At 38.7% G+C, this 27,650-nt stretch overlaps 1 protein-coding gene across 3 annotated transcripts; it reads right to left on the bottom strand.

Moving 5' to 3' along the window:
• Window positions 1-1,771: 1,771 nt before the first annotated feature.
• Window positions 1,772-27,387, bottom strand: QSOX2 (quiescin sulfhydryl oxidase 2). Of its 3 annotated transcripts, none has more exons than XM_056352164.1 (12): window positions 27,126-27,387; window positions 21,996-22,096; window positions 20,715-20,763; window positions 19,460-19,568; window positions 19,180-19,270; window positions 16,665-16,810; window positions 15,901-16,044; window positions 13,539-13,668; window positions 11,150-11,272; window positions 9,837-9,987; window positions 5,494-5,682; window positions 1,772-2,838 (listed from the first exon to the last, which is right to left on the bottom strand). In XM_056352164.1, the coding sequence occupies exons 1-12, from the start codon at window positions 27,361-27,363 to the stop codon at window positions 2,288-2,290; spliced, it is 2,022 nt and encodes a 673-aa protein (XP_056208139.1). In that variant the 5' UTR covers window positions 27,364-27,387; the 3' UTR covers window positions 1,772-2,287. The 3 variants fall into 3 exon arrangements, with proteins under 3 accessions (XP_056208139.1, XP_056208140.1, XP_056208141.1); XM_056352165.1 differs by having other exon boundaries at window positions 19,460-19,565; XM_056352166.1 differs by having other exon boundaries at window positions 19,460-19,562.
• Window positions 27,388-27,650: the final 263 nt, after the last annotated feature.

The following is a 27,650-nucleotide window of genomic DNA, read 5'->3' as shown; positions in this document are numbered from 1 at the left end:
CCTTTCTAGTTGTTTACAAGTTGTTTTAATATTCATGCCCAGGTGCTACAAAAATAATTATAGGGACTCTTCTAAAGAAAACAGCCCCATGATCGCTCCTTGTGCCAGAACTCTTGAACAGCGAGGGTCCTTACAAAGCACGGACTGACTTAATTTTGGTATGAAGTCGGTGGCATTAAAGGCAGACATTTTTGTGTCAGACCACAGGCAGGAGCAGCTGTCCGCAGGTGCTCCCAGCAGCTCTCGGAGCTCCAGCTTCACGGAGAGAGCGCGGAGTCAAGTTTCTCAAGCAAGCGCCATCGGCTGCACACAATAAACAGCGAAGGCGGCTCAAGAAAACCCCAGATAATGCACCTCTTCATGTACATCAGACTAACAGTATCATGTGAATGGAGATTTATTTTTTTTTTCCCCCTCTGACACATGTTTACAATAACCGCAGAAGGCTATTTTACATGTATGTTATTTTGATAAAATAAGGAATGAGGGACAACAAATCTTTGGAGCTCGATTTTGTTATTCCAATTGGAAGCAGAAGAAACTCATGTCAGAAACACTCAGTTTTGTGAACAAACAAAACTTTATTATGAAAAAATATCCCTCTTGAGTTTTTGTGCTTTTAGACCACTCTTGTTGCTAGGCTTTAAACTTGTTATGCTAGGGTTTATCATGGAAATAAGAGCAGGGCACACTAACAGTACAAATACAATGAATTGGCCAGGGACTATTTATTCCTTCTCATGTAATAGAAGAGCTAGCAAACGCTCAATTAAATTAAAAGTTGCAAATGTAGAATTGAAAGGAAAAGCCTTTTTATATAACATAAGTAATCTGTAGAACTCACTGCCACAAGAAAACATTGAGGCCAAAACCTATTAGGATTAACTAAAGATTAGGTAATGGATAACTAGAACATGCTCAATTACATTGGATAGGATTATAAACTTCACTATCCAGGACGTGAGTTATCCCCCACAGCTAGGATCACAAAGGAACTCCTACTCTGAACGGTAATTTTATAACTCTTCGTGGTTTCTTCCAGTTGCTGCCAGCCAGGACCCCAGCCAGCCCTGTGAAGGCAACTAACTGCTGCCGCGTCCCAGAATGGAGCGGCGCTCTGACTCAAGCGTTACTTAAACCCTTCCTGACCCAAACAGAGGAGCACTCCAGCAGAAGGGCAAGAGAAATGGGCTCTTCTCCCGAGTACCGTACAGACAACCTTACAGCTAGCACGGGATACTCCAGGTGAGCTCAGAACTGGAAATACCAAGTGAAGTGTTTAGCCCACCTTACAAGAAGATATATTGTAATGGAGTTATCCAACATCGTAAGAAACTTAGTATTTTCCAGATCTGTAAATGTGTCTGGCATGCTGCTGCACATCTCACTGTCCACTAAAAGCACTGTTTTGCTTTACTAGAGTTCACCAGAATTGACTTCCACCTGGATAACACAATTAATTACTCAGCTACTTTTCTGGGTCACAAATGCGTAAGGCGAGTTATCTAACACTCCATTAACACATCCAATACAGGAGCAAGTAAAGCACCAGGTCCAAGCCCTTGCTTACGTCTAAACTCCATTAGTTAGACAACAGTGTTAGCAATCAGAATCAGGCTGCTTGTTGAGATACAAACTGCCCCAAAACTATCGTCCTAAGAGAGACATACACATCCTAGGCTGGAACACACAATGGAATGCAAGACTTACTTGAACATGTAGTGCTTTCTACTTCAAATATGCAGTGTAAATAACGTTTCAGAAAGTCACATAGGTTTAGAATTGATTTAATCAGAATAGAACTCTTGTTTCCTGAAAAAAATATCAGAATTCTTGCTTCCCCAAATGAAGCAGCCAAGGTAACAGCATAACCGTTCAGTACTCTGGCAGGTAAAATCAGCTCCAGATAAATTAAAATAAAACCCAAGACCCTGACTGGAAGTACACAAAACAATATCCAATTTCCTTCTAAAGCAGGCACAGTTGATTGCATAATGCAATGTTTACTCTGAAAATGAGTAAAGGATGTAGGTGGTAAGTCACGGAAAAATCTTAACTGAAAAATGCAATGCTTCCTTCAGTGGACATTTTATGATAGCACTGTGTGCCTCAGTTAAAGATTAGGGTACTTACAGTGAGCTCCATACATTAAGCTAGAACACTTGTGAAATTACTTGGGTTTTGAAACAAGGAATACTGTATATAAAATCCCTGATCATAAATATTAAAGCTGTATCTGGTACTGAACAGCCATGTACAATGAAAACTTTGTTTCCAATTTAAACTTCTATACAGATGGACGGTAATACTTCACTTTCCACCGTTTAGATCTCATTCGGAAGAAAAAGTACATTATCATTAAAAATAAAGATGATGCTACATACAGGATGACACACAGACTCATGTCTATGTTTGAAAATCCAATCCCCAAGAAAGACACAGCTTGCTTCGCCTCTTTAATGTTAGCTGATCCACCTGCACCTTTGCCGCTATCTTTGACAGGTCCGTGATTTGCTATTAGCTTATTTAACACCTTAGATTCTGAATCTAGTATGTTTTCTTTATCCTGGACCTTATTCTCTCTGTTTCCACTCGGTTTCTTCAGCAGGCTTTTGTCTTTCACGTCTCTTGTATCTCCCTGTTCAGTTTCACTGGAGTCAGTCTGGCTTTCAGTGTATTTATACAGAATATTTTCACTTTTATAGTGATACTTCATGAACTGTAAAACTTGGGCTTCATTCCAGCTGTGTAATCCTTTAATTTCTTCATGACATGCAGGACAAATATCTGGAGTTGGCCACTGAACTTTGGGAAATTTTGGATCTTCAGTCAAATCACCTAATTGGGAGGAGAAAAAAATAAAAATATCAGAAGTGAATGAACTAGGAAAGCTGAACCATCAGACACTTCACTGGAAACCACAGAGAGTACTTTCCACTTACAAATAGTGAGACTGGCAAAAAAAGCCCACAACGCAATAATGTTTTTATTAAACTGAAGACAATCATGAACAAATTTGGAAACTCTTAAATTTCCTTATGGATGCATCAATTACGTTCCAAAGTATCACTTCCTCTTCCAAAACACACATGCTAAATCGTAATTATTTTCCTTTTCTCTCAGTAAAAGCTGTAGTGTTCGAATTCTAATACAAGATACTGCAATTGCTATGGTTTTAGAAGGCACGAAAACCTCACCATCTGGGCCTTTCAGGGGTTAATTTGAATTATGGTTCAAAACAAACTGCTCTTTTGCACTCAGTACTCTTTTAATCCTGAAGCCTGGTTTGCAGCAAGAAGCTTCAAGGCCGAAGAGTTGCAGATTTTTTTAGTGTTTCTGTATTATGAACCATTCTATTCTAAGCTTGCTTTTTCACAGCTTGCACTATTACTATAGAAAACTATTTTCAGTACTTTAAAACCATTACTGTATTTAAGATTTATTTTTCAGCTTGCTTGTTAGCATTTTATATATTTTTATATATATATATATAATATATATATATATATATATAATGTTGTCTTGAACTAGATCCAATTTTAACATTTCAGCTGCCCATAGCTCTGGCCACCTTTCTGCCTTGATGGCAAAGAGCCGAATGCTACAGCTACTGTTGCACTTTGCTCTAAACCCCAACATTTTAAAATGTGGACGCAGATTATTTTTACAACAAAAATCTCTACCTGGTAAAAAAAAAAAAACAACTAGTTTATTTAGCTGATTTTTATTAGTACACTAATGCTTAAAGTATTTCAGAAATAGATTTTTATTTTATTATTTTTTATTATCCTTTTTAAAGGCAGAAAACTCCCCCATGATTTTGAGCAAAATCATGTTTAGGGATGCAAAGGATCCTTGAAAATATTTGTCTCCTTGATATTCAGAAGTAAGAGAGCAATTTGCATTTCAGATATCTTAAATACTCAGTAATCAATTTGTTTCAGTAGAGAAAGCAGAAACAAAACATCTTATGGTAAGATTACAGACAGAAAGCTTACTGTACTTCATGCTTTCCTGCCAAAGAGAAGAACGCTATAAATTCTGTACATTCTACAGCAACAGGAAAGAATTAAATAGGGCAGAACCATATAGAACAATCTCGTGACCCACACTTGAAGGCTGTGCCAAGGTGTTTTCATTGACCAGTCAAAGATCATTTCTCACTGAAAGCTATATATATTACCAGAAACACAGATGCAGCTTTTAAGGTTTAAAATCTATCACTGTCCCAAAGAGAAATTTTAGCAAACTTAAAAAGCATAATTTAACATTATTATTTATTCCAGTACGTTTATACTTCTTACTAAAAGGGTATTTTAGCTGGCTGTTGCATCATCTAAATCAATATCCATGTGAGTTTTCCAATAACTTAATGTTCTAAATAAGTATATTGCTCCACTACTTAGCAAGTTCGAGTCAACAGGACTACCTTTTCCTGTGTTCAACCTGGCAATAGTAACAACTATTAGGGGATGTTTTTATTAAATATCTCAGAATTTACTATTTTTCTGCTTGGAGAAAAGGGAAAAACTCTTTATACTCACAACAGTATTTAATACTTCATAAAATTTGGGAATTCAGCATAACAATAATATAAACACAATATAGCATATTTAAATTGTAACTAATGTTACATTACACAGATCCATAACAGCAGACAGGGATTTAGTGCAAAGAGAAACCAATTTTCTTTAGTGCTTTAGTTACTTGATATCCCCATAACAGAACGGATTAAAAACAACCAGTATTCTAACGGTACTTTTAGTCTAACTGAAAACATAGCAATCTAGCAGGGGAACAGATTTTCTTCATTCAGTAATTTTATTTTATACAGCTGCTGATCTGCTAATAGTTTACGCTCTTTTATCCTGAGAAAATCTCTGGTTCAATTATCATTATTTTCTATACAGCATAGCTCCAGAACAAAATGAAGACAGGATTTCACATCTATTTAAACTGCTACAGAAAGATGTTTAAGTATTTTTATCCACTGATAAGTAGCTGAACTTTATTGCTCGTTTTTGAAAAGGCTTTGATTTGTACAGCAGAAAGACACTCCCATCAAGAAACAGGGGAAATCTCAGAAGAAACAGTATCTTTGAGAATGAACAAGTTTTTTCGTTATATATCCTAAAAGACACTATCCTTTAGTAACGCAGTTATATCGCAAGCGTGTGTTTCTCACTCAAAGTTAACATGATAGTCTTTAGTTATAGCTGATTGGGATGCTCCAGATTTTGCTCTATACACAAGTAGTATCTTTTCTTGTACGCTGATGTAAATACGGAGTCAGCCTTTTGAAGTCAGTATTTCATCAAAAAAATGTCAAAAGCAGGAACAACAGTTGCTTTAGACGGTTGTTCTAAATTCATATTATGGAGCCTTGTTTGCATCTCCCTGTTCAACTATAAACCACGCTGTATAAAACGCTGTAGCCTTGTTTTTCAGACACAGCTACCTTTGGTGGGTTTTCCCAAGCATGGGCTTCCATACCTGCGAGCCTGTTGTTGACTACGTTGTGTTTCTCCCAGAGCCAGAGAACAGCCTCGTCCAAGGTTTTAATGGAATCCATGGACTCTTTAGCCATTTCTTCAAAATGCTGAGCACAAGCCCTGCACCCAAAAAAGTGCTGAATGTATCTTCGCATGATCTGAAGTACTGTTTGGGGACTGTCTTCAAGACCTAGGAAGACAGAAGGTAGATGCATTTAGCACCATCTAGACAAACAGCTTCAACATACACTTTAACACATGTAAAAGTGAACTGCAGGAAAAAGGAAATGGTGGTACCTTCTGGTTCCACGCAAATTTACACCTCCACCTTAGAGATAAGAAAGTAGCCACTTTTCTAATTCAAAGATATCCATAGCACATGTGCCATCATACAGAACCTAGATCTCAGTAAGCCACAAAGAGAGGGATTAAAAACTTCACACAGTTCTTAGAAGAAATACCCCTCCCCAACAAAATACATATATAATATTGTCACGAAGTAGTTGAGGTGAGACATTTAGAAATCAAATTACTTGTCAATAAATAATGTAGAGTTTAAAGTGATATCCAACAGTACGTTTCAAAACATAGCCTTTTGAAAGGTTGTCTGGGATATCAGGCACACCTACAGGGGAATGATTTCAAACGCAATGAAGCTCAAAAAATGCTAGGTGAGCAACAGGGTTATTAAAAATGCGAAGTAGCTATTTATACCGATACATACCAACACATCCAGCCTATACAACTGGGTTCAAAGTTACCCTGAACAACATGTTAAGATAAAGAGTTAAAGGTCAAGTGTTCCTTACAGTAAAATTTCTCCTTTCAAAGAATATCTTACAATCTGAGGGGGGAACAAACTTAGCTAAATGAAAATCAGACATTGATTATTATTTTCTTTTTCCAAAAGCCCATTATCAAGAGAACATTTTGAAATTGTTAAAACATGCCAAGACTACACTGTCTATACTTCATACAGTTCTTCTGGAAGTAGAACAACTCCTACATCTTGCCCAATAACTAAATGAGTATTTCTGTTATGCATTCACCGTTTATCCACAGGCACTAAAGTTAGAGTGAACTCACTACTGAAAAACCCAGAGTCAAAATGCCCCTGATAAGTATTTCACAAGGTGCCTGTGATACCTGTTTGTCACTCCATAACTCTGAGGTATTACAGACTACCAGAATCTCATTACAGTTTTTAGTTCTATGGCTTTTTTGGCAGGCACTGAATGCAAACACATAATAGCTACTTAGCAATATTTGAACTTTGAGGAGAAACTCAGGAATTCCTCCTAAAATAAACACAAACACATTATTCTGTCTCTAACATTCACACTTTTATACTAAAGATAATGCAAAAGAGTAATTTTATTCAGAAGTAAGTTAAGGTCTTCATGGACTGAGAACTCTGTCCTGGGCCTTTACTGTGACTGCAGGTAGTCCCTACATCTGCAAGTGGCTTGAAAACCTGATATAATGTGTTGAAATCAAATCATTTCATCTCCGTCTCACAGGTCTTCTGATTCATGCTTAATTGACCTAGTAAATTATGCCAAAACGTATTTACAAATGTACTATACGTCACCACAAACACGCGCTTGTCAAACAACACACATTTTATGATGCAGATTGATTAAATTACTGACTCCTGCAGCTGAACACCTCTACCACGAGTTATTTACGATGCAGGTTTTGTAGGTTCTGTGGTAAAGGGTTACAGTACTTTGCTCGCTGTCCTGTTCTAGTAGTAACAAACTCTTTGGTAGCACATACGCCCTCTATATATGCATTGTTTTTTGGGGAAAAAAATCCTCAACAAAACCTATTCAAAACCATCACGGTACTTCTAAGTCATGTATACAAGAAATGCATGAAGACTGTCATAAACACCTTTAATTTAAACAACATGATATTCTTAAATATGGCAGCAAAAAGGAAGCCTTTAAAGCCAAAAAGAAATTATAAAAAGCAATCAATCTCTAGCCAGACATTCAATATCTGTGATTGAATAGGCATGTATAAATGAAAGATATGAGATTAAAGCAGATTAAATTACAGTATTAAAAGAAAGGCTGAAAAATAATTTTGGAAAGTTGAAATGAATTCGGGCAAAACAGTTTTACCACATATACTAAAATACATATTTAGAAAAAACCCAAACAACATACACAACAGAAGTAACTACTAGCAAATAACCTCTGAAGAGAGCATGAGAGATTCATACACAAATTTAATTGTATCTCTTCTCCTGTGTAAGGTTACACTCTTGAAAATTCATTTTCTGGGGAGGTCTTTCAAATTCAGCAAATCCACAAGCCTGTCTTATTCATGCCAATAGATTCTATTACCTAAAACCACATTTCATATAATTAAGCATGCTCGGGACTAGATTTCTCCAATGATTTTATATATCCTTGGATGTGAGCAGTTCTGTTCAGAGTTCCTTTGGATTCCCTCATGCTGATCCCACTGCAGGTTCAAATTACACCATTCAACATTAAAATGTGTCAAATAGAAACCAATAAAACCACTGTATCAAGAAAGCTATAGCAAGTTCACGCTGGCTGCCAGACTCCGCCAGCAAAGGAAACTATCAAGAAAAATACAGCTGCTTTAAAAAGAAAACAATTGCAAAATGGCTCATTTTGTTTTTCTTTTATCAGCTCAGAGATGAATCTTCTATTAACATCTGCCATGTATCATCGTGTAATCCCCCTTTTCTCTTTCCTCCCAAACTACTGCAATTCAGGGTAACCCTAATCTTTAAAGTGGACAAGAACCATAAAACCCTACCTGTGGTGGGAAGGATTAGGGAGTACATCATGCTTTTTAGTAGATGGGATTTAAACAAGCAATAAGGAGAGGAAAACCTCCCAAGACATAATCCGACGGTCTCAGACTGACCCAATTCTTTCGCCATAAGAAGTGATCATCACATATCTGTCCCGATTTAAATCGATGGTTAAGTGTGCCAAAGAGTTTTCAGGTTTTACAATGTATTTTTAACTTCAGACTGACTAGACCTCATGCTTGAAACATGGGAACAATTTAAGATGTAATTCTGTAGAGTTAAACATTAAGAACATTTTTACATTTAATTAGTACACTTTTGGCAACTGGGACAAAAGGGCAAATTTAACTTATGCATGATCCTGGTGAACAGCTAAGACATCATTCAGTGCAAAACCCCCTCAAATTCACCAGGCAGAGAACAGTACTAAATGAAAGGGATTCAACCTACTGTCCCATGAGTAACAAACAAAACAAGACTCAAAAAAAGAGAGAAACAAAAATCAAGAGGATTATTAGCCATCCAAAAAAATCCCTGTTCTGCAGGAGATTCAATATTAGAGAACTGAGAGATTTTTGCTGTGATTGCAAGTAATGCTGAACAAATATATGTATCCATAATTTGAAATAATAAATTAATTTTTTATATACTCAGCAACTGTCGAAATGCAAATTTCTGAGTTTTATCATCTAGTAACAGTCCATCTGGAATTCTTAAATTCCTTGGAAAAGACATTAAAAAGGCTTTAAATGAAAATGAAATAGAACTATAACCAAACAAAGCACTGTCCGGGCAAGAATAAACCCATACAAAGGCCAGTATTTTAGCATCAGTAATTCTATTTCCATTGTGCAAGGAAAATAGATTATATATCCAGCACGTTCCTTAAATAGGAACCATCACCAGAATATTAACACTCTGCTTCACAAAATGCTGCAAGTCAAAAAATAAGCAATTTTACAGAGTGCTTGCCAAGTAGTATATCACTGCAGAGATTAATGAACACTAGTTACATTCGGCTGAAAAAAACACCCCAAACAGTCATAACATTTAAGTCATAGCATTTAAGAAATAACGTTACAGGAGGATTGGCTAATGGTTGCACATCTTTTATAGCCAGTAAACTGTATGGGTAAACCTCATTCTTCTCAAATTAAATTAGCAGTGCAACCTCAGGTAATCCGAATTACCTTCATCCCTTTTCACGCAGTTCAGAATTTCTTTGTTTGAAACTCTCTCCTTTTTCTGCTTTACTGCACACGTCTTTAGGGCTACATACTTTATTTACCACATTTCTGAACAAGGACAAATGGACAGCTTGCTTTGAAAGCCTTGCGGCTGCAGTACAGCTATGCTCTGACCCCTGCTGGCACTAGCCTGAAAGCTGAGCCTCGAAAGCCACTATCCACCAATTTATTCGTTGAAATATTTACACACACACACACACACAAAAACCCTGCTCTCATCTTTTTGCCATTTTCCTATGGCACAGCAGAACTGCTGCAAGTATTTGCCTCGTCCGTCAAGTGCCTCACTTTGCTGCTTACCTGTATTTATCAAAGCTTTTGGTTGCAGTGCAGCTTGAACAGTTAGGGTATGAAACAGCTTCCAAAGGGAACAGGTATAACCTCTCAGCTCTGGTCTTGTACCCTGACATCCGACCCACTGAACTTTCTTAGTGAGGAATATCCCAGAAATCTGGGGAAAAAAAAAGTAAAAATAGTTAAGATATATGCAGGTTTGGGACCTAAATGCACTACTGAACATATCAGCAGTCACAGTTGATCCTACCTTGAAACTGAGAAGAACCAAGGCTATAGCAAATGATTCTATAGAGTCACTTACTCTATAGAGGCACTTGTTGCTAATGAATTCATTAAACTTACAACAATCCTTAACTCTGAGATACTCTGATGCACCATTGTAAAACTCATCCCTCTTGCAAACACATCACATGATATACAACGTACAACTGATGTCAAACCTACTAAAATGCACATCACACGTCTCATTAGCCTGACAGAATACATTAAGTAGCTTAACTTGTACAGGTTTTTTTAAGCACAGTATGTACACAACACACACACACACACAAATACTACCGTAAACTCTGACAGAGCTACAGTTTCCCTGGGCACATTAAAAATTCCATATTACTCAGCAAGATTTACATGACTTACAGCAGCAAAGTCTTAACAGGCTAAGATGTAGAATTCATTATTATTTCTTCTTAAACCAAGGCCACTACTTGTTCATTGTATTTAAAATCCAGTGCAAGATTTTCATTTCTGAGACTTCTCTCTCTGCTTCCTAAAACACACAGGAGGTTTCCACTTCTCAGATAGCAATCCCATTTCATGGGAAGAAGGATCCATACTAACTTCTGTACACAGGTGGTCCTATCATGGCGCTTCGCATCACCAAAGTGAGATGGGATTCCTTTACTATGCCAGGAAATTGAAGAGTATTTGGGGAAACTCTTCAGGAATAACGCCCATTTCAGTGAGTAGATTTCCCATCACTTCAACTCTGACCTTCAAAAGAATCCTGCTGACAGCAGGCACATCAACTCAAAAATATCTGCTGGGAATCTTGCATAGTTTGAAGCTGATGTTAGGGAACACGTGTATGTTTGCAATTGCTTGCTCATTATAAAACTGAAACAGGATTGTTATTTCAATTCCCTCAATTCCTTCATGTGGATTTTTCTTCTGGTAATGATTTCACTTTATTTTCATTTTAACCTTCTTATAACTCCATTATGACTGGAGGGACCATCAGTAAGTGATGTCTTAGATTTATATAGAATCTTATCCTTTACTAATGCTGTATTTTATGCTGGGAACTAGTAACAGCTTACCCGCATTTTGTTGTTGACCAGATCTAGGATAGCATCATAAGGGATTTTGTCTAATGGAAGGCTCACCAGCCACTCTTGCAAGGTCTCTAACAACTTTACCACAGGCTGACGTCCAGGAAAAAGCTGAGGGGAGGAAAAAACCACAAAATGGGAAAGTAGAAAAAATACCCATATTTTAAAGCACAGGTCTCATCATCAGCAAGACACTTATTTTTTATCTAGATGTGCTTTTCCTGTCTTTTCTTCAGATTCTTTTATTATAAGCAAAGTAATTACTTGTTCTGCTTTCAATAAAAAGCCAGCTCACACTAACTTTTGCTACAAAATTTAATAAATTGCACACACAAAATGTTAACCAGTAAAATGAAGCTACTCAATAGGAGGCAGAAATGCTACAGAAGAACTTTTGACAGATTACACAGAATTTCACATTAAGGTAATTCTGTTCAGAATGAAGCATAAGACTTAAGGCTGAAATCATTCTCACTCTTCAAAGACTGATCACAAAGACTGATCACAAAAATTAGTTCTTATAAAACTTTTGTTCAGATTTCTGTAAATCTAGAAGTTGGTCATCTAGAAGAGCATTTTCCTTTTCATATGTGTAATAGTGATTTCCAAAGTGATTTGGAAATAGTGACTTCCTTAAGTAGATGTAGTATTTTGCTTTAATGATGGTTCTAATTACTGTAGAATTAAGTAGAGTATGCATACCATCCTCTAAGTACTCTTCCAGAGGGAGCAGCATTTCAACAGATGGGGAAATAAAGTCCCTGTATCTGTTACATTAAATACATAAAGCAATTTATGACATAACATGCTATACATATGCTAGTCATTCTGCAGCCTTTGTCCAACTGTTGATAGTATCTCTAACTCTAGACTGCTTAATTGATACCATGCAAATGTAACAGGTAGGAACCGCCTTTTGCTAATTGTACAGCAGCTAACGCCAGGGGCCCTGGGCATTGTTTGAATTCGAAGACAACTCTTAAATAGTCTGCAAAAAACCAGCACTCCTCTGAACTACTGACTGCATACTATAATTACATTTACTGCTCTAGGACCCCCAGAATATCACACATTACTATCTAAAAGGCCACAGTTGCACAGTATCTCAGGTGGGCATTGGTCTCATTGAGGATTCAAAAAACAATGGACTTCTGTATTGATCGCCAGTTTTTGATTTTTAGGTTTTTTTAAACTAATTCTACAACAAGGAAAATTTGCCAAGCAGGGAACCAGAGACCTCTGTGACTTTGGATTTATCATCACTACAAATGCTGTTAAACAGGAGGGTAGTATAAAAAGTTTCCTAACAGAAACAGCTGAGAATCATGAATGAGAACTATGAGGAAAGTGTTACGTGACAAGAAAATGGACAGCAGTCCCCACTTGGGTAATGGCAGTCTGGAGATGAGCGTGCAACTAAAAGAGAGCATTCTCCATTTATGCACTAATAGCCAGGGAAGCAAATGACATCAGCTGGCCACGAGCCATCAGCAAGAACAGAGGATGTTTTAGGGATAATATGATGGAAAGATTACCACTACACTTTCTTAAAGAAATGAGGCCAGCTAGAGATTTCTGGCCTCTGATGGCTGTGGCGGGGGCAAGAAACTGTCTGTCTGATTTTCAGATAAACCCAGATATCTGGAAATGTTCATATAGGCCTTATTATTCCCTTAAATAGCTATTGATTCACTTTCTTTAAAATAAAACAATGTGTTAGCTGCTCAGTAAGTAAATATAAACAGACATTGGTCATTTCAGTAGGTTGACAAAGTTATATTATTCCAATTTGTTCAAGTCAAATCACATTATATTACATATATTGTCCTTTCACTCAAATGTAATGTGTAAACATCTTTATTTTTTAAATACTCAATTATATTCATTACCTCAATTATTTTGAAATACTCAGTTAAACTCAATACCTCAATTATATTCAAAGTTTAGACAGAAGTTACAAATATCTCTAAATAGAACACCATTTATCAAGTATGCATTAACAAAATTCGAAAGTCAAGAATGAAAAACAAAGGGTTTTTTAATCCCACTCAGTTACAATAGCTACTTACCCTGAAAATCTGATAAATGGACTATATTTACAGGGTTTGTTCAATATGCTGCAGACTACTTAAGCTTTATTTAATTTCGAGCCCTCTAAGATTAAATTAAAATGCATCTCAGCCCTACAGGTATGTCAGAATGGGATAAATAACTCAAAAGTAACATTTAAAGAAACCCACAAAACTATTTTTTAAGCTAGTGAGGAAGCATATATTTAAACATTGTGAAAGACATTTTGAGAGACTTATGTCACATAATAAATTTTATGTTAGAACCACTTTATTCTTACAAATAATCAAAGACTAGAAGTGTATACCTTGGCAGAGACAGTAACAAAATCCTTGAAGGTCTTTAGCTCAGCTCCCTCAAGTGTCTTGTGCGTAGCAAGCTCTACCCTGAGCAGGTAATGCAATCCCGATTCAAGGTCAGCCATGTACAGCTTAGATCTGAAACACACATATATAATGTTATCAAGTGGCAGGTTTCTTTCGCTCATTTTCTCACCAGTCATAAAGGTAAAATTGATATATAGTAGGTGTCATTAAAACCTCAACATTTGCCACTCTACAATGATTGCAGTATATCCTACACCAGTATGGGAAGACACAGCAGTTACTTCAGGTGCTCACTATGGTGAATGTCAAGTCTAATGAGTTTCACCATACTCTTTTAAAAGAGTAATTTTGTGTCATTTTGTTCAGAGTTTAGACAAATGAAGCATAACCACACACACAGGATTTTTTTATATTTGACTAAACTTTTTTCTTGCCAGCCAGCTTTACCTTGTAACGAAATTATAGCCCTGACATTGTCAGCAAGGAAATAGCCAGTGTAAAGAAATTATAGCTTCTCCTCAGGACTGACCACAAACAGAAAAATTACATGCTATGAAAAAAGGGAGACTTTTCTTGAACAACAGCACATTATACACAGAGCAGGAGTGCAAGCAAGACTGAAAAATGTCCATGTTGGAAAGAACTGTATCTAGAAATCATAAAAACCAACCTCTACTCAGACATTCAATATCTGTGATTGAATTAGGCGTGCTAATAGGCATCCCGAATGCAGCAGTTTTACTGTAGGTTCTTTGCGTACAAGTTTAGCAGTCAATTTTAATCACACCAGCTCTTAAAACAGAATTAGGTACCTTACGACAGGTACAAGTAAAACATGTAAAACAAATGATTTTAAGAATTCCTCCTCACCACTGAACACCTTTACAACAACAAAACACAAGTACAAATGCATCGAGTAAATCACTCTACTTTCAATGCTTTTAGAGTACAGACTTCAGACAGTATGACACAGCAATGTAACTGAACAAACAGAAGTTCACATAGTAGAGTTAACACTTCCCCTAAGACTTCAGCAACACTATTATTTCCAAAAATAATTTAAAAAAATCATTCAAGAAACTGGCTGCCCCCATCTCCTAAATAACATGCAGGAAATAACGTATTAAAGTACAGAATAATCTATATTCTTAACTCAAACTGCAGACTTATTCTGAATTTTATCTCCTTAATTATTAATGTACTCACTTAAATTCTAAAAACCAGCAAAATTCTGCTTCAAGTTTCTTAAATAAAGAGACATCCATATGAATGCATGAGGTTCTCCCAAAGGATCCTATTTGGAAGATACTTGGACTGGAGATTCATATCAACAAGATTTTGTCTTGCTGGAAAGCAGCTCAATTTAACTAAAGTTGTTTTGGTAACAGAATGTTTCATATAAAGTATTTTATAATAGTAATTGAAAGAAGATGACACTAATAGTGTCTATGAAAGGCAAATAAGCACAAAATGAAAGCACTCAGTCCTGCATCTTTTCCATCTAAAGATGCTGAGGGATTAGCTCTCTGCAAAGCCTTTGCATCCTTTTCTCAAACAGACAAAGAGGGAAAGAGGGTGAAGATAAACCTTACTGGATTTGGTATGATAAACATCTTTTACAGTGACTTTAGTATTTTCTATTATACTTGCATTTGACAAGCACTTTTTAGTGGGCGCTGCTTCAGTATTACACATACAGGGAATTCTCATTTTCTACGTAAGTGTTAGAGCTTGTTATTTTACCATTTATTTTTTCAGGGACAGTGATTACTTGCTGAAGTTTTCCAACAATTCAAATTGGTGATCTAGATACTTCAGGTAATGGGTAATAAGTCCTTGGTATTTTTAATTCAATTGCATATTTAACAGTACTTTTGGAGAAAAACATTCCTTCCATAGCAGTGCTGACGGTTGCTGTTAAAAACAAAATACTGGCAGCCCTTGATAATTTCACCTCTGAATTGTCTGAAACACAGCTCACAGTTGTAAAGAAGTTGTAATCTTGATGCTGGAACTGAACTAATTTACAGGTGTTACTTGACTATACCGAAAAATGGATGAAGTTGAAGCAACAGCTGAAAGCTTTGCTCTCAACTTTGATGCCATAATTTCTCCAGTATTAAGCACAAACGCCTTAAATTTTACTCAGCGGAAGAATGCAGATTCAGTAGTGATCAGCCTAATTCAACTCAAGGTGCATCATCTGGGATGGAACGAAGTAAAATTTTGAACTGCACTAGAATTTGGTAATAAATGACAGCACAGCTTCCCATGCGGCAAGAAAAAACTGCAAGCAAATTTTAACAACCAAGAATTGATCTGAAAATCAAGGTTATCACTCACTTATCGAACTCTTTCCACACCTTGACTTCTGTACTCTCCTCTTTGTTTTCTTGAGCGGGTAGCTGAAGCGGCAGAAGAAGTTTTTTTCTTACACCTGGCAGTGACTTTAAATACGAGGAAAAGAAAGACCGTAGAGGCTTCAAACTGCATATAAATGGACAAAGTAAAGATTACTTTTAATCTCAGATTAAGTGAATAACCAAAGTAAATTAGTATATTTGTAAAATAAGATATTCACTTTGGTTTATGTTTTATAGTTCTAGTGAAGCATGTTATGTTTTGATACAAAGGGAAATGACATAATGTTCAGTTTAGGAATAGTAATAACAATCATTTGGATTAGTGGCTTAAAATTCCATTCAAAATAAGAACATAACACGTTCATCAAAAATCTCAGTTTGCCTTACACAGGCAATGTTCACATGGAACAAGAATTTTAACTTAGAAGCAAGGGGTTTTTAAGAACTTTGATGCTTCCTTAATTTTTTTTCCACTTCTAAAGTGTTTTCCTTTCAGAAGTATCACAGTAATAGGTTAAAGCCATAAACAGGGAACAGTTGTAAGCAAAAGCAGTATTAGGCCTCATTATTAATACAGGTAATGCACAACTTCAGCCAGTACAATGTATTGATTACATGCCATATCATTATCTATATGTAAAAGAAGGTGACAGAGTAAATTGCTTTGTATGAAAGGAAGCTATGGAAACTGTTTTTATAGCTTAAGTGAACCTCCTCTTTTTCCTCAGACACATAACTACTTACATGTTAATTAATCCATGGGACCCATTTGGATGCATCAGATAGCATGAAGGGACTGAGCTAATACCAAGTTTCTCAAGAAAGGGCTTATCAAAATTCAATGCTCTCTTTACAATGATGTTTTCGTACTGGATCAAGTCTAAGATAACCTGGGTAATGAAAAGATGACATGAATTATGCATTGTTCGAGGAATATCCAATCCTGTAGGACAAGACACATAAATAGGTGAGGTGCATCATCCTTTAAGGGTATCATTAAGCTGTTCACCAAGGAAGTACATCTATGAGTATTCTGTGGACACTAACAATTTCAGTTAAAGATGATTTATTCTTCCCTGGAAATTATTACTCCTATCTTCCATTTTTCCCTTGGTCTATCTGAATCTTTGCCTTTTGAAGTCTAACATCTGAAGAAAACATGAGAATGAATGATAAAATGTCCTCATAAAGCTCAAAATAGCCCAGAGGATATTCCACAGGCACCAACCGGTTTATGCTTCATGTTATATATCTAAGAGTCCAAAGGCAAATTTTCAGGTAGTGAAGAAACATTGGTCCCACCACTTTATGGTATTCTGATGTCGAAGTCCTAGATGTCAATGACTTAGAAAACAATTAAGGGCTCCACAGGAGCTAAGGTTTTGCCTGGCAAGCCCTGCCAAATCAAGCTGTGTAGTCTGCGGTGTCACAGCACCCAGCTGTCTGTTCAGCTGTTTTTGTTTACCAACCCTGGAGCAGATACTCCATATAAGCATAGGTGCCTATATCTCAAGAGTTTCAGTTCACAGTCCAGCATCTGAGCTCAAACCAATCTTCATCAGCTGTTTAAACACGATGCTAGGCTTTCGCACTAGAGCGGCTAAGAGCGGGCACTGATTTCTTTGCAAAGTGTAACATTCAGCAAAGGGTGGAGGAGGCAGAAGAGTGCTAATATCAGGACATCTCAAAGATCTGCCAGGACTCAACTACCAAAGTTCTTTGCCAGCTACAGCCAAAGCTGCACCTAAAAATATGATGACTCAGATAAAAATAATGAAAATTTGCCCTTTAAAAAAAAAAAAAAAAGCTTAAACACTCCTTTCTTCCCTTCTTAAATCATTCAAGATCCCACTGTTAAAGGCATCCTCTTTTGCCACTCTAACAGCCACAGTCCTCACATCCTTCCATTAGCCTATGCTCTTACACTACCATTTCAAATGTTTTATTCTTACCTACAAAGCCTTCCATGCTTCCACCTCTTCCTACATTTCTACTTCTCATTCTTTTACCCCTCCCTGCCTCTTCTCTATCTTTTTCCTGCTGTTAGTTTTCAGTTTCCACTATACCTTTCCCTTTCAGGTGAATATTATCTTTGCTGCGTTTTCCCTCACTTTCAAACTTGTAAGTTAAGACAATCTTCCTTTCATTAGTGATAAACTCATGGCCTTCCTTTCTTCAGCCCTTGTAACTTCCATTAGCTTTGTCCATATTGTCTTATACTGTAAACTTGAAAACAATGTTATTTTCTATTTCACTAAATATTATTTTTTCGGAAAGCAGACTCCACTTTCTGTTAATCAGATGACACTCGGTCTTTCCCTAAAACAGCAGGGAATAAAATTAAAGCAAGTGTGATAAAAAGCTGAGGAACTTTATAATCACCACATTTCTTCTCTTCAGTAATGCCCACTTGTATCGACACAGCAGCTTCCAGAAAACAAATGTTTGGAAGCAGCCTGCTTCTCAAAGTGATTCTCACTTTTGGCAGCACACTCACCTCCACTTATGCAACTGGGCCATCTCAGCATCAAATCTAATTAGAAACATTTCACAGACATTGGATGTTTCTACACAGATTATGCCTAGATAATTATGCAATTTATTTTCTTTACTTATCCTAGATCTTGGCAGGAAGAGAAAAGTAACAGTTGTCTAAGCTAACAGCAGGCTCATTAGGTGGTGAAATGATGCCAAATCAAATATTTTATTGGGGGGGTGGGGGAAGCAAAAAACCAAAGACTTCCACTTCCTCAGTGCCTCAGAGCTATCAAAGTAAAGTTATGCTATCACCTTAGTTTAGAATGTGATTTCCTAAAACCTATATGTGAAGAAAGAGAACCAGAGCATGTAATTATTATAAACAGTTGAAATCACAAAAGCTGCCCAGAAAAATGAATGTTATGAACTGTTCTCTAGCAGTAACAAAACATTAACATAATCTGACAGCATTTTTTGTTGTAATCTTCCAAATCTTGAGAGAAAAAAGAATTGTGGCAACAATGAAATTGATGAATTAATCTTCTATTAAAATGTGAATGGAAAAAGATAACATGACATCACATTCATTTGTAAGCAAGTTGCTCTGTGTGTCTACATACAACAGCCTTGTATAATCTCTTGACTTTGTGATATCTCAAATATGCACGACCTGCTCTTTACGACCCCTTAATTCAGTCCTATAATCAGAAAATTTGTTGTTTGGCTAAGTAACAAAATTTAGCTCTGTTACAATAACATTCATTCATAGGTCATACATTACCTCTCGTCCAACGTAAGAGTTATTACTTTCAAACACAATGGCAGTATAATGATGGCTGTTCTTGTCAAAAAGAGAAGTAATATCACTGGACCTTTTAAGAAAAGAAAAGCTATTTAGCATCGGTAGAATGCAAGACACCCACTGTTATCGATGGAATTTCCTTTTACAATCTCATAGCAAACTGGTAAGAAAAAATGCTTACTTTGTCTTTAATAGGACCTTCTACATTTTATTTAACATAATAAGCATAGAGCAGCTGTATTTTAAACAAGGAACATACGAAACTGGATCCAATGGTGGGCAAGCAGGCGGTCTCAACTCTTGGGAATGGTTCTGTAAGAAGTCAATCATCATCTGACGAACTGTTTGCAGCTCTCGATCTGCTCCTGCTGAGTACAGGTTACAAAAAATTAGAACACTTCAGAAAACTGGGAAAAAAATGCCTCACGTACAGGTTTTCATACACTGTCATGCTTTTCTGTGTCAGGTTTTTGTTTTAAGTTTGGATGTAAAAACCAGGCTACTACTTGGCTGAAGAGCAGGGACTAAAGATTTAGTAGTAGAATTTCATTTTAACATGGAGATGAGATCATATGTAAAAGCTGTCAGTCCACCCCAAAATTAATAAAACCTCAAGACTTTTCCAAATCTAACCATCTGCCTGCCTTGCTGATTTTCCCTTCAAAAAATGCTTCATTAGAGATATGTGCTCACTTTCACAGTAGTTGGTGTGGGCAATTTCAGTAGCTTTTTTGCAATAAAGATATTAATCATACATTAAAAACTGCAGAGGTGTACCATTATTACCAAACTTGCCAGCTGAGGTTACAAAACCAAGTTAACAATATGAGGAAATAAATGAAGTGTGGGAATATTTTATTTACTTTAAAAGAAGTAAATTAAAAAGCAGCAACTCTCACGTGCCAAAAAGTAGCAGGTACAACTGCAGTCTACTTCTACATTAAGGGTTAATGGTGCAGGTGGTCTCTCTTCTGACCTCTGGCCTTTTAAATGTTAATCCATTGAAAAAGACAACATTACTTTTGTCCCCAGACAAACCACCTCAAGCTGTGATCCTGTCAGACACACAGGATAAGCCTGTTTTCAGTTAGTCAGCATCTGAATAGGGGTTCTCCCAGTGAGATTCAGGATGCCTGGAAAGTGGCTGACAGATCAAAAAGCACCAGAGTCAGGATTGAGCAAATTGGATCTCACGCTGATGAGATGTGTGGTAGAAAAAGGCAATTTAAAAAAAATTATCTAGCCATTTGTGAAAGTTAAGAACTACATTTCAAAAAGATGAGGAATGTAAGTCCTAAGTTCTTGAACAAATGTTTTGCCTGTCTACAATTCTGCCTGACATTGCATTTTCATACAGTACTTGTAATACCATATCTTAAAGAGCCATTTAGTGTCCATCTCCTCTCTAGCTGTCTAAACTAATTGACAAGCAAAGGGATTGTGCTTATTGTGTGACACATTCCTGGCTGATAGAATAACTGCTTTGAGGATTTCTTACAGTAGGATATTCTTACCTTTGTAATTTTCTCCAGTAGTAAACTGCTTTGTAAATGCTTTGAAGTACTATGTGGGAGAAAAAAAAAAAAGTATTATTGCTTTGAAAATAACTCACTGTATCAGACAAAAGCTCAGTTTAGGAACAAAAATGGCTTTCAATTTCTAATTACAAAACATTTTTATCTACCTGTTCAGAAGACAGGTCTCTCTCTTAGCCTATGAGTTCCAAACACCTGCTTCTCAACTACATGATGGTAGCTCACATGTACCACTCAAAACTCTTCATATATATATATATACAATAAAGCCAACTTTTAGAGGAAAAGTACCATAATGCATAATTCAATACTGTATATCGATCCACCACTGCAAACATTAACCCAAACACAAATTACCTGATTATCAAACCAGTACTACTGACTGCGATTATACTTAGAACGCTATTCACATTTTCTTAACTCCCTCCAGTGGTTAAACAGGATATATTATGGAGCTTGACTGTCTTCTGCTATAAACAATAAAATAAAGATTCAATGTCGACAGTGCACTCCAATTTACACCCAAAACTTTAGAGATATAAAAAACCCCTGTTCTTTCTATCAGGGTAGAACATCAAAAATTCTACAGTGAAAAGTTTCCTCAATCCTCTCCACCCATCACATTCAGCTCATATTATGGCTAATAATGTGATTATACAGATTGACAAAGACAGAGAAGTTAAAAATTGCACTTAAGACCTGAAAATGAACAATGATAGATACTTTCAACAAACACAAGATCCCTTTTTTAAAAGCCAGTTTAAACAAAGTACGACATTAATTAGAAAAATAGTGGAGTCAATCAAAGGTATATTTTTAATTGGTCATGAAATCAACTGATTTCATGACACAATTTCAGTGCATTACCTTTACTTCCACAGACCAACTAATGATCATGAACACCTGAATTTGAAAAACATTTCTACAAATTGTTATTATCTAATGAATATATTAAAACTAGGTGTTACATAAATGTAACAACATAGTACTTTCTAGAATGGTATCTTCTTTCAATAAGAATTTTTTCAGATTCAGAACTGAGGACTAAATTACTGCTATAAATAACTGCATCAGCTACTGCATTCATCAAGAACTCAAATTAATCTTTTATCAAGTCTGCAGTTTTCTCAGCAAAAGCCAAGTAGAAGTCCAGCTAAAGAACAGCTAGTCACATGTAACACGGTGCAAGCATCTTACTTACAGCTTTAATTACTATAAAGCATGCATCATTTACCTAAGGCAATATAATATGCCACTTACCCTAAAAGTTGGGTAATAGTGAATACCATATTCTTTGCACGTCTCATAGTTCTCCTCTTCCCCACAATCCAGCACACCAACTCTAATTGCAGATTCCCAGTCTGAAAACAAAGATATCTTTCAATTTTCAGCAGATTGTGGATCCCAGCTGATGGATTACCCTGCTTCCCATGGAAATCAACAGCTGAACTCCGTTAGATTCCAATGGCATAAAAATCAAGACCTCAGTCGATCCTCATTTGCTATTCATTTCTACCCTCAAGTGTAATACAGTCTCCTGATTTTTAAAATAACTAAAACCTCCCTGTTTTCTTTAGCTGCATCAGTCTTTTCAATATACCTAAATAAGAAGCAACACAACATACCATGTAGCAGTTCCAGAGCCGAAGACGTTTTATTGACTCCAGGAAGATGAAAGAGGAGCCAACCCAACGCTTACAACTTACCGGACTGTATTCCCTAGCTTTTCCCATTAGCTAAGCTCATAAAATAAAGCATGCAGAATATATATAACTGAATAAAATTAATCTAACAGTTACTCATCCACATGGTTGTCAATTACAAACCCATAAATTTGATGCATCATCTCGTATTATAGCTGTTCTAACAAGGACTCACTATTTACTGAACTTATAATTTTCTCAGAGGTCTCCAGAATTGCACATAACCCAAGACTAACATATTGTCTACTGAAAGCTGTCTTTATCTTTTAGTACTGTTCAGGAATACATTAGATATACTTTAAAAAAATATCTGAGTTTTAACCAGAGTGCTATATAGTTGGGTTTGAACATCACTGTAAGTTTCCTTTATAAATGTTTCATAGCAATAACCACAAGAGTTCAAGTATTTCTATAAATATGCTTATATAACTTCAATAAAAGGTTTCACCTCATTTATAGCTTTTTCCTTCTCATTTTGCTAGGAACTTATCTTTTTGAGCCATGCTCCACTGCAGCAATCACTTTAAGGAAGAACCGCTCCAAAAGACTCCTTAGACAGTTACTTTTTAAAGCTAAGCTAAATCAAAACAGCTGTGGGCAGAATTTGAAGGTATACCACAATTCCCAAGTATCAATAAAATGTGAAAAGCACTAAAATTAAACTTGCTTTTATAGCAAAGAGCATGAAAGCTTCATCAAGTTCAAGATCTGATTGACAGTTGCATGCCTAGCTGTTTTTGAAATTTAGCTTGACCTTTATTTGTCTTTGGAGGAGGATGGGGCGCTCATGGAGAATTTCAGTTGCACTGAACATGCCAACAGCTGAACAGGCACCAGGAGTAACTACAAGCATGCTAGAGCAGATGGGCACGTATTCACAGGAGCACAAAAGATACAACAGTCTATTTCATCAAATAAAATGCAAAATAGAAAAAAAAAAAAAGTTTGGCTTCTGGGTATCTATCTCATTCAACTTTCACCACTCCTCCTCTTTTTTTCCACCTGTCTTGATCCTCCTCCATACAATGAATAGAAGCACTATGAACCTAATGCAAATAGCCTACTCACAACAATGCAAACCCATCTCTAGCTAAATACTTGGGTTAAAGAGCACCAGCTGGGATGTGTGCTGCTTAGCATTTGCTTCTGCTTAAAAAGGAGTTTTTCCTTTCTAAAGGATGTGAAAGTTGCCGGAGCACACAGCCTAGAATGCGTAAGTTTACAGTGGCACTGTAGCCTGGATTGTTTTTTAAATGCTGATGAATTTTAAATGAGCATTAGTATTTTTTAAATACTAACTCACAAACTATTTGAAAGGGGTAGATGAGTAATACCGTATTAACCAACACTATTTCCTGTTTATGTTAAACAAGTTCCAATGAGTGACATGAATGTATCCGACAAACTGGAAATCCAGCAGGTTGGTCAAACCTCCCACTTAGGAAATGCTAAAGAATACCGACATAGCAGTCACAGCGTATTACAAGGAAGATACTTTCTTTGATAAACCTCGTGTATTCCCTCTAGCAGGTAGATGCAATGCCATGTGTTATTTCCCATTATGAAGTTTCAGTCAGGGAGATGAGAGATTCATACAAGGAACCTCTCCCTGTGCATTACTTGAGTTACACGCTGCTTCCTGAATAATGACAAGGTTTCTGCAGTTCCCCACCAAAGAAAGAACAATTTCTAGAAGGAAATCATTACTGCTAGATTTGGAACATCCAGAGGAGCGGATTGCTTCTGCATATAATTCAGCATTTGTTGTATATGGGATTTCCAAGGGTTTGTTACTTCCACACAGAAAATTACTACACATAATGCACACCTACAGGCACTTAGGTGGATAGATTCAATCATCTTTTAAGACAGAAAAAGTATAATTAACTATAATGGCCACTCTGGACACCACTGTAATAAGACTAAATGTGTGATTAGGAATGCAGCAGCAATGACTCCAAGCTTAAAGCCTGTTCTGAAAGAAGAGAGAGTACCAAACTCAAAACATACATTACACAAAAGCAAGCACCACTCCTATTTTTCAGGAGGATTATGTTCTGCTATGAAGTTTGCAATGACAATATTGCCAAGATTTAACAAATGAAAAATGAAATAAAAATTAAGTATATTAGAACAGACCTTTCATGGACAAAGTAGTTGTACTGATTTAACTGGACTACGTATCAAATTAGCAAATACAACACAGTGATCTAGGAGCCCTCCAATGTAGATGAATCTGCATCCTCAAAGACAGCTGTAATATCCCAGTAGATGAATACATGTTTTTGGAAAATAAATGCTGAGACAGCTTAAGTGGTTCAAACAGTTTAGGGGTGGTTTTTTTTTTGGATGAAGCTACCAACAAAAAGTGTGACTGTTCTCAGTCTCCTACTAAAATCCATTAATTCCAACTTTTAAATAAAAACATTTTGCTGACAAATAACACCAGAAGCCAATTGCATTTGCTGGTAGTGCCAATGTTCACAAACATAAAAATCCACTTTTTAAAGGAAAGTCTTCATAAAGACTCAATGGATTAAAGAATAAGCCTTTAGCTAATTATAGTAATACAAGTGCGTAACATCATTTGCAGTTACCATGACTGCAGATGAGAAAGAAAATACATATTTGAAGAAGTCATTACAAGTTACAAAAAAATACTGCCTACAAAGGTATCACGCTGCTGTAGTTATATATAAACATGTCCCTGTCTTATTTTGACAAAAGCTCTAGACAGTTCAGACTCTTCATGATCTTCACTGCAGTGTTCAAACACCTACTTGTTTCTTACTTTTCTTCAAGAAAGAAGAAAATCTAATACTACTTTGGCCACAAGCAAATCAAATCAGAAGGTGAAAATGTTACGCAAAGAAAACAGAAAAAAGCTACTGCTTTTATAAACAAAAAACCCGATGCAAGTAAGAGGCCTTTGAAATGCTCTGAAACCATTACTGCTCTGTGTTTCTCAGTTCTGAGTTTCTGCTCGTCAGTCAGCAACCCTCAGCGTGTGACAAGTTCATCGGGACCTATTTTTGGGTAGGTCTCCATTTCCGTTTATCTAAACCCACGTACACCTAATGCTGCACCTGCATTTCTTGTTATTAATACTTTTCACATAAAAGGCTGCCAGAGAAAAGCCAGAGCTCCTCACTCCCTCTCCAACTGAAACCATGTGAATGTATTAGAACTGCTGTCTCCATCCTAGAAATGTCTCTTGGGTGAAATGCTAAATTTAGAGTAGTTTAAAAGCTTTTACACCACTATATTAAGCAAAACATTTCCTACAAATTTGACCTCAGCTCTTCTCCCCACCACAGGTATTGAATTTGCCTGACACCCGCGGGGCCTGTTTACTTCCTTACCTTAGATCTACAAACAAGAGTAAAACACTTCAGCACCCGCGAAGAAAACGGTGCAGGCTGTCACAGCAAGGCAGGTCTCCCTCAGCATAAACAGCGGAGGTCATCATTTCTTTTTGTCACTATTTGATAAACCTGAAAATCTGACTCTCACTTCACTTGATTTTTGTATTCTCTCCTGGTGATCCTTTTTGCTCTTCTAGTCCATTCACACTACACTGAATTTGCAAGATATAAATCAAAAACATGCACCGGCCTCTCCAGTACTGCAATATTTATTTTTCATTTAGCTTCTAGAACAGGCTAGTTTCTTTACAAAACATTCTGGAGATAAAGATCTCACCTCAAAGAGTTTAGTCTAAACATACCTCTCTCAGCACATCCACTCCCGCTGCAAGCAGAGACTCCCGTGCGCAAACCCGCAGCTGGATCGCTGCACGTGCGAGGCAGTGATGGTTTATCCCTGCATTCCTATGAAACCTTTAATTTGGGGACTGGCTACTATCACCCACGCTTCGTGGCGCCCTGTGGGCCACACTGGCACCAGAGAAGTGAGAAGAGGGATGATGCTCATCCACTGCAGCCCAGGCACAGCATGGCCACAAGTGGCACAGTACCACGGTGCTCATGGGTGCCAGGGCGAGCCAAGGGCCCGCCGTCACCCACGGGCGCCGGGGCGAGCCGAGGCCCCAGTGCCACCCACAGGCGCCGGGGCGAGCCGAGGCCCCAGTGCCACCCACGGGCGCCGGGGCGAGCCGAGGCCCCAGTGCCACCCACGGGCGCCGGGGCGAGCCGAGGCCCCAGTGCCACCCACAGGCGCCGGGGCGAGCCGAGGCCCCAGTGCCACCCACGGGCGCCGGGGCGAGCCGAGGCCCCGCCACCACCGCCCACAGGCACCGGGGCCAGCCGAGGCCCCACCATCACCGCCCACGGGCACCGGGGCCAGCCGAGGCCCCACCATCACCCATGGGCGCCGGGGCCAGCCGAGGCCCCAGTGCCACCCATGGGCGCCGGGGCCAGCCGAGGCCCCAGTGCCACCTCCACCCACGGGTGCCGGGGTTCTGATGCTGCCGAGCGCCCCGCGGGTGACCAAGCACGTGTGCCGAGGCACGACGAGGCTCCGGTTCCGGCACTGACGCGGAGCCCGACGGCCGCGGCCCGGTGGACCAGGGGAGGCCGCGGGGGCGGAGGGCGGCGGGCCAGGCCCGCGGCAGCCCGGCCCCACGCCGGAGGGCTGCTGTGGAGAGCCGGGCGGCGGCGGTGAGCGCTCCCCGGGGACCAGGGACCGGCCTGAGCCCGCCGCGGGGGGGGCGGCGGCGGCGCCTCACCTTTGACGTCCCCCGCCAGGGCCCGCCAGGTGGGGGCGAAGGCGATGCAGTGGCCGCAGGACGAGCTGTAGAACTGCACCACCCAGGCGGCCGAGGAGTTGAGCAGCGCCTGCCGCACCGAGCCGGCCGCCAGCACGGTCAGCGGGTCCTCCCCCGCCCGGTAGAGCCGCGCCGCCGCCGCCGCCGCCAGCAGCAGGGCCAGCAGCGCCAGCCGCCCGCTGCCGCCCGCCGCCGCCATGTTGGGACGCCAGCGGCGCGCGGCGAGGGGCGGGGCGGGCCGCGCCATAGCAACGCGTCGGCCCTGGCGACGCGGCCTAGTGCCCGGGCGGCCGCCGCGCTGAGCCGTCCCCGCTCGGCGGCCTGAAGGGGCCGCAGGCCCGGGCCCGCTTCCCGCTGAGGCGAGCGGGGGTCCGTGTCCGAAGAGAGCGGGGCGGTGCCGCCCGGTACCCCCAGGGCCGCAGCGGGCACGGAGGCCGGCGCGGCCATCCCTCGGGGGGGGGACGCGCCTGTCGGCAGCCGCCCCGC

The sequence above is a fragment of the Falco biarmicus genome, chromosome 9, assembly GCF_023638135.1.
Source record: "Falco biarmicus isolate bFalBia1 chromosome 9, bFalBia1.pri, whole genome shotgun sequence".
In the NCBI taxonomy this organism is placed as follows: Eukaryota; Metazoa; Chordata; class Aves; order Falconiformes; family Falconidae; genus Falco; species Falco biarmicus.
Note: the sequence above shows the minus strand (reverse complement) of the source record. Positions and strands in the feature narration are given on the sequence as shown.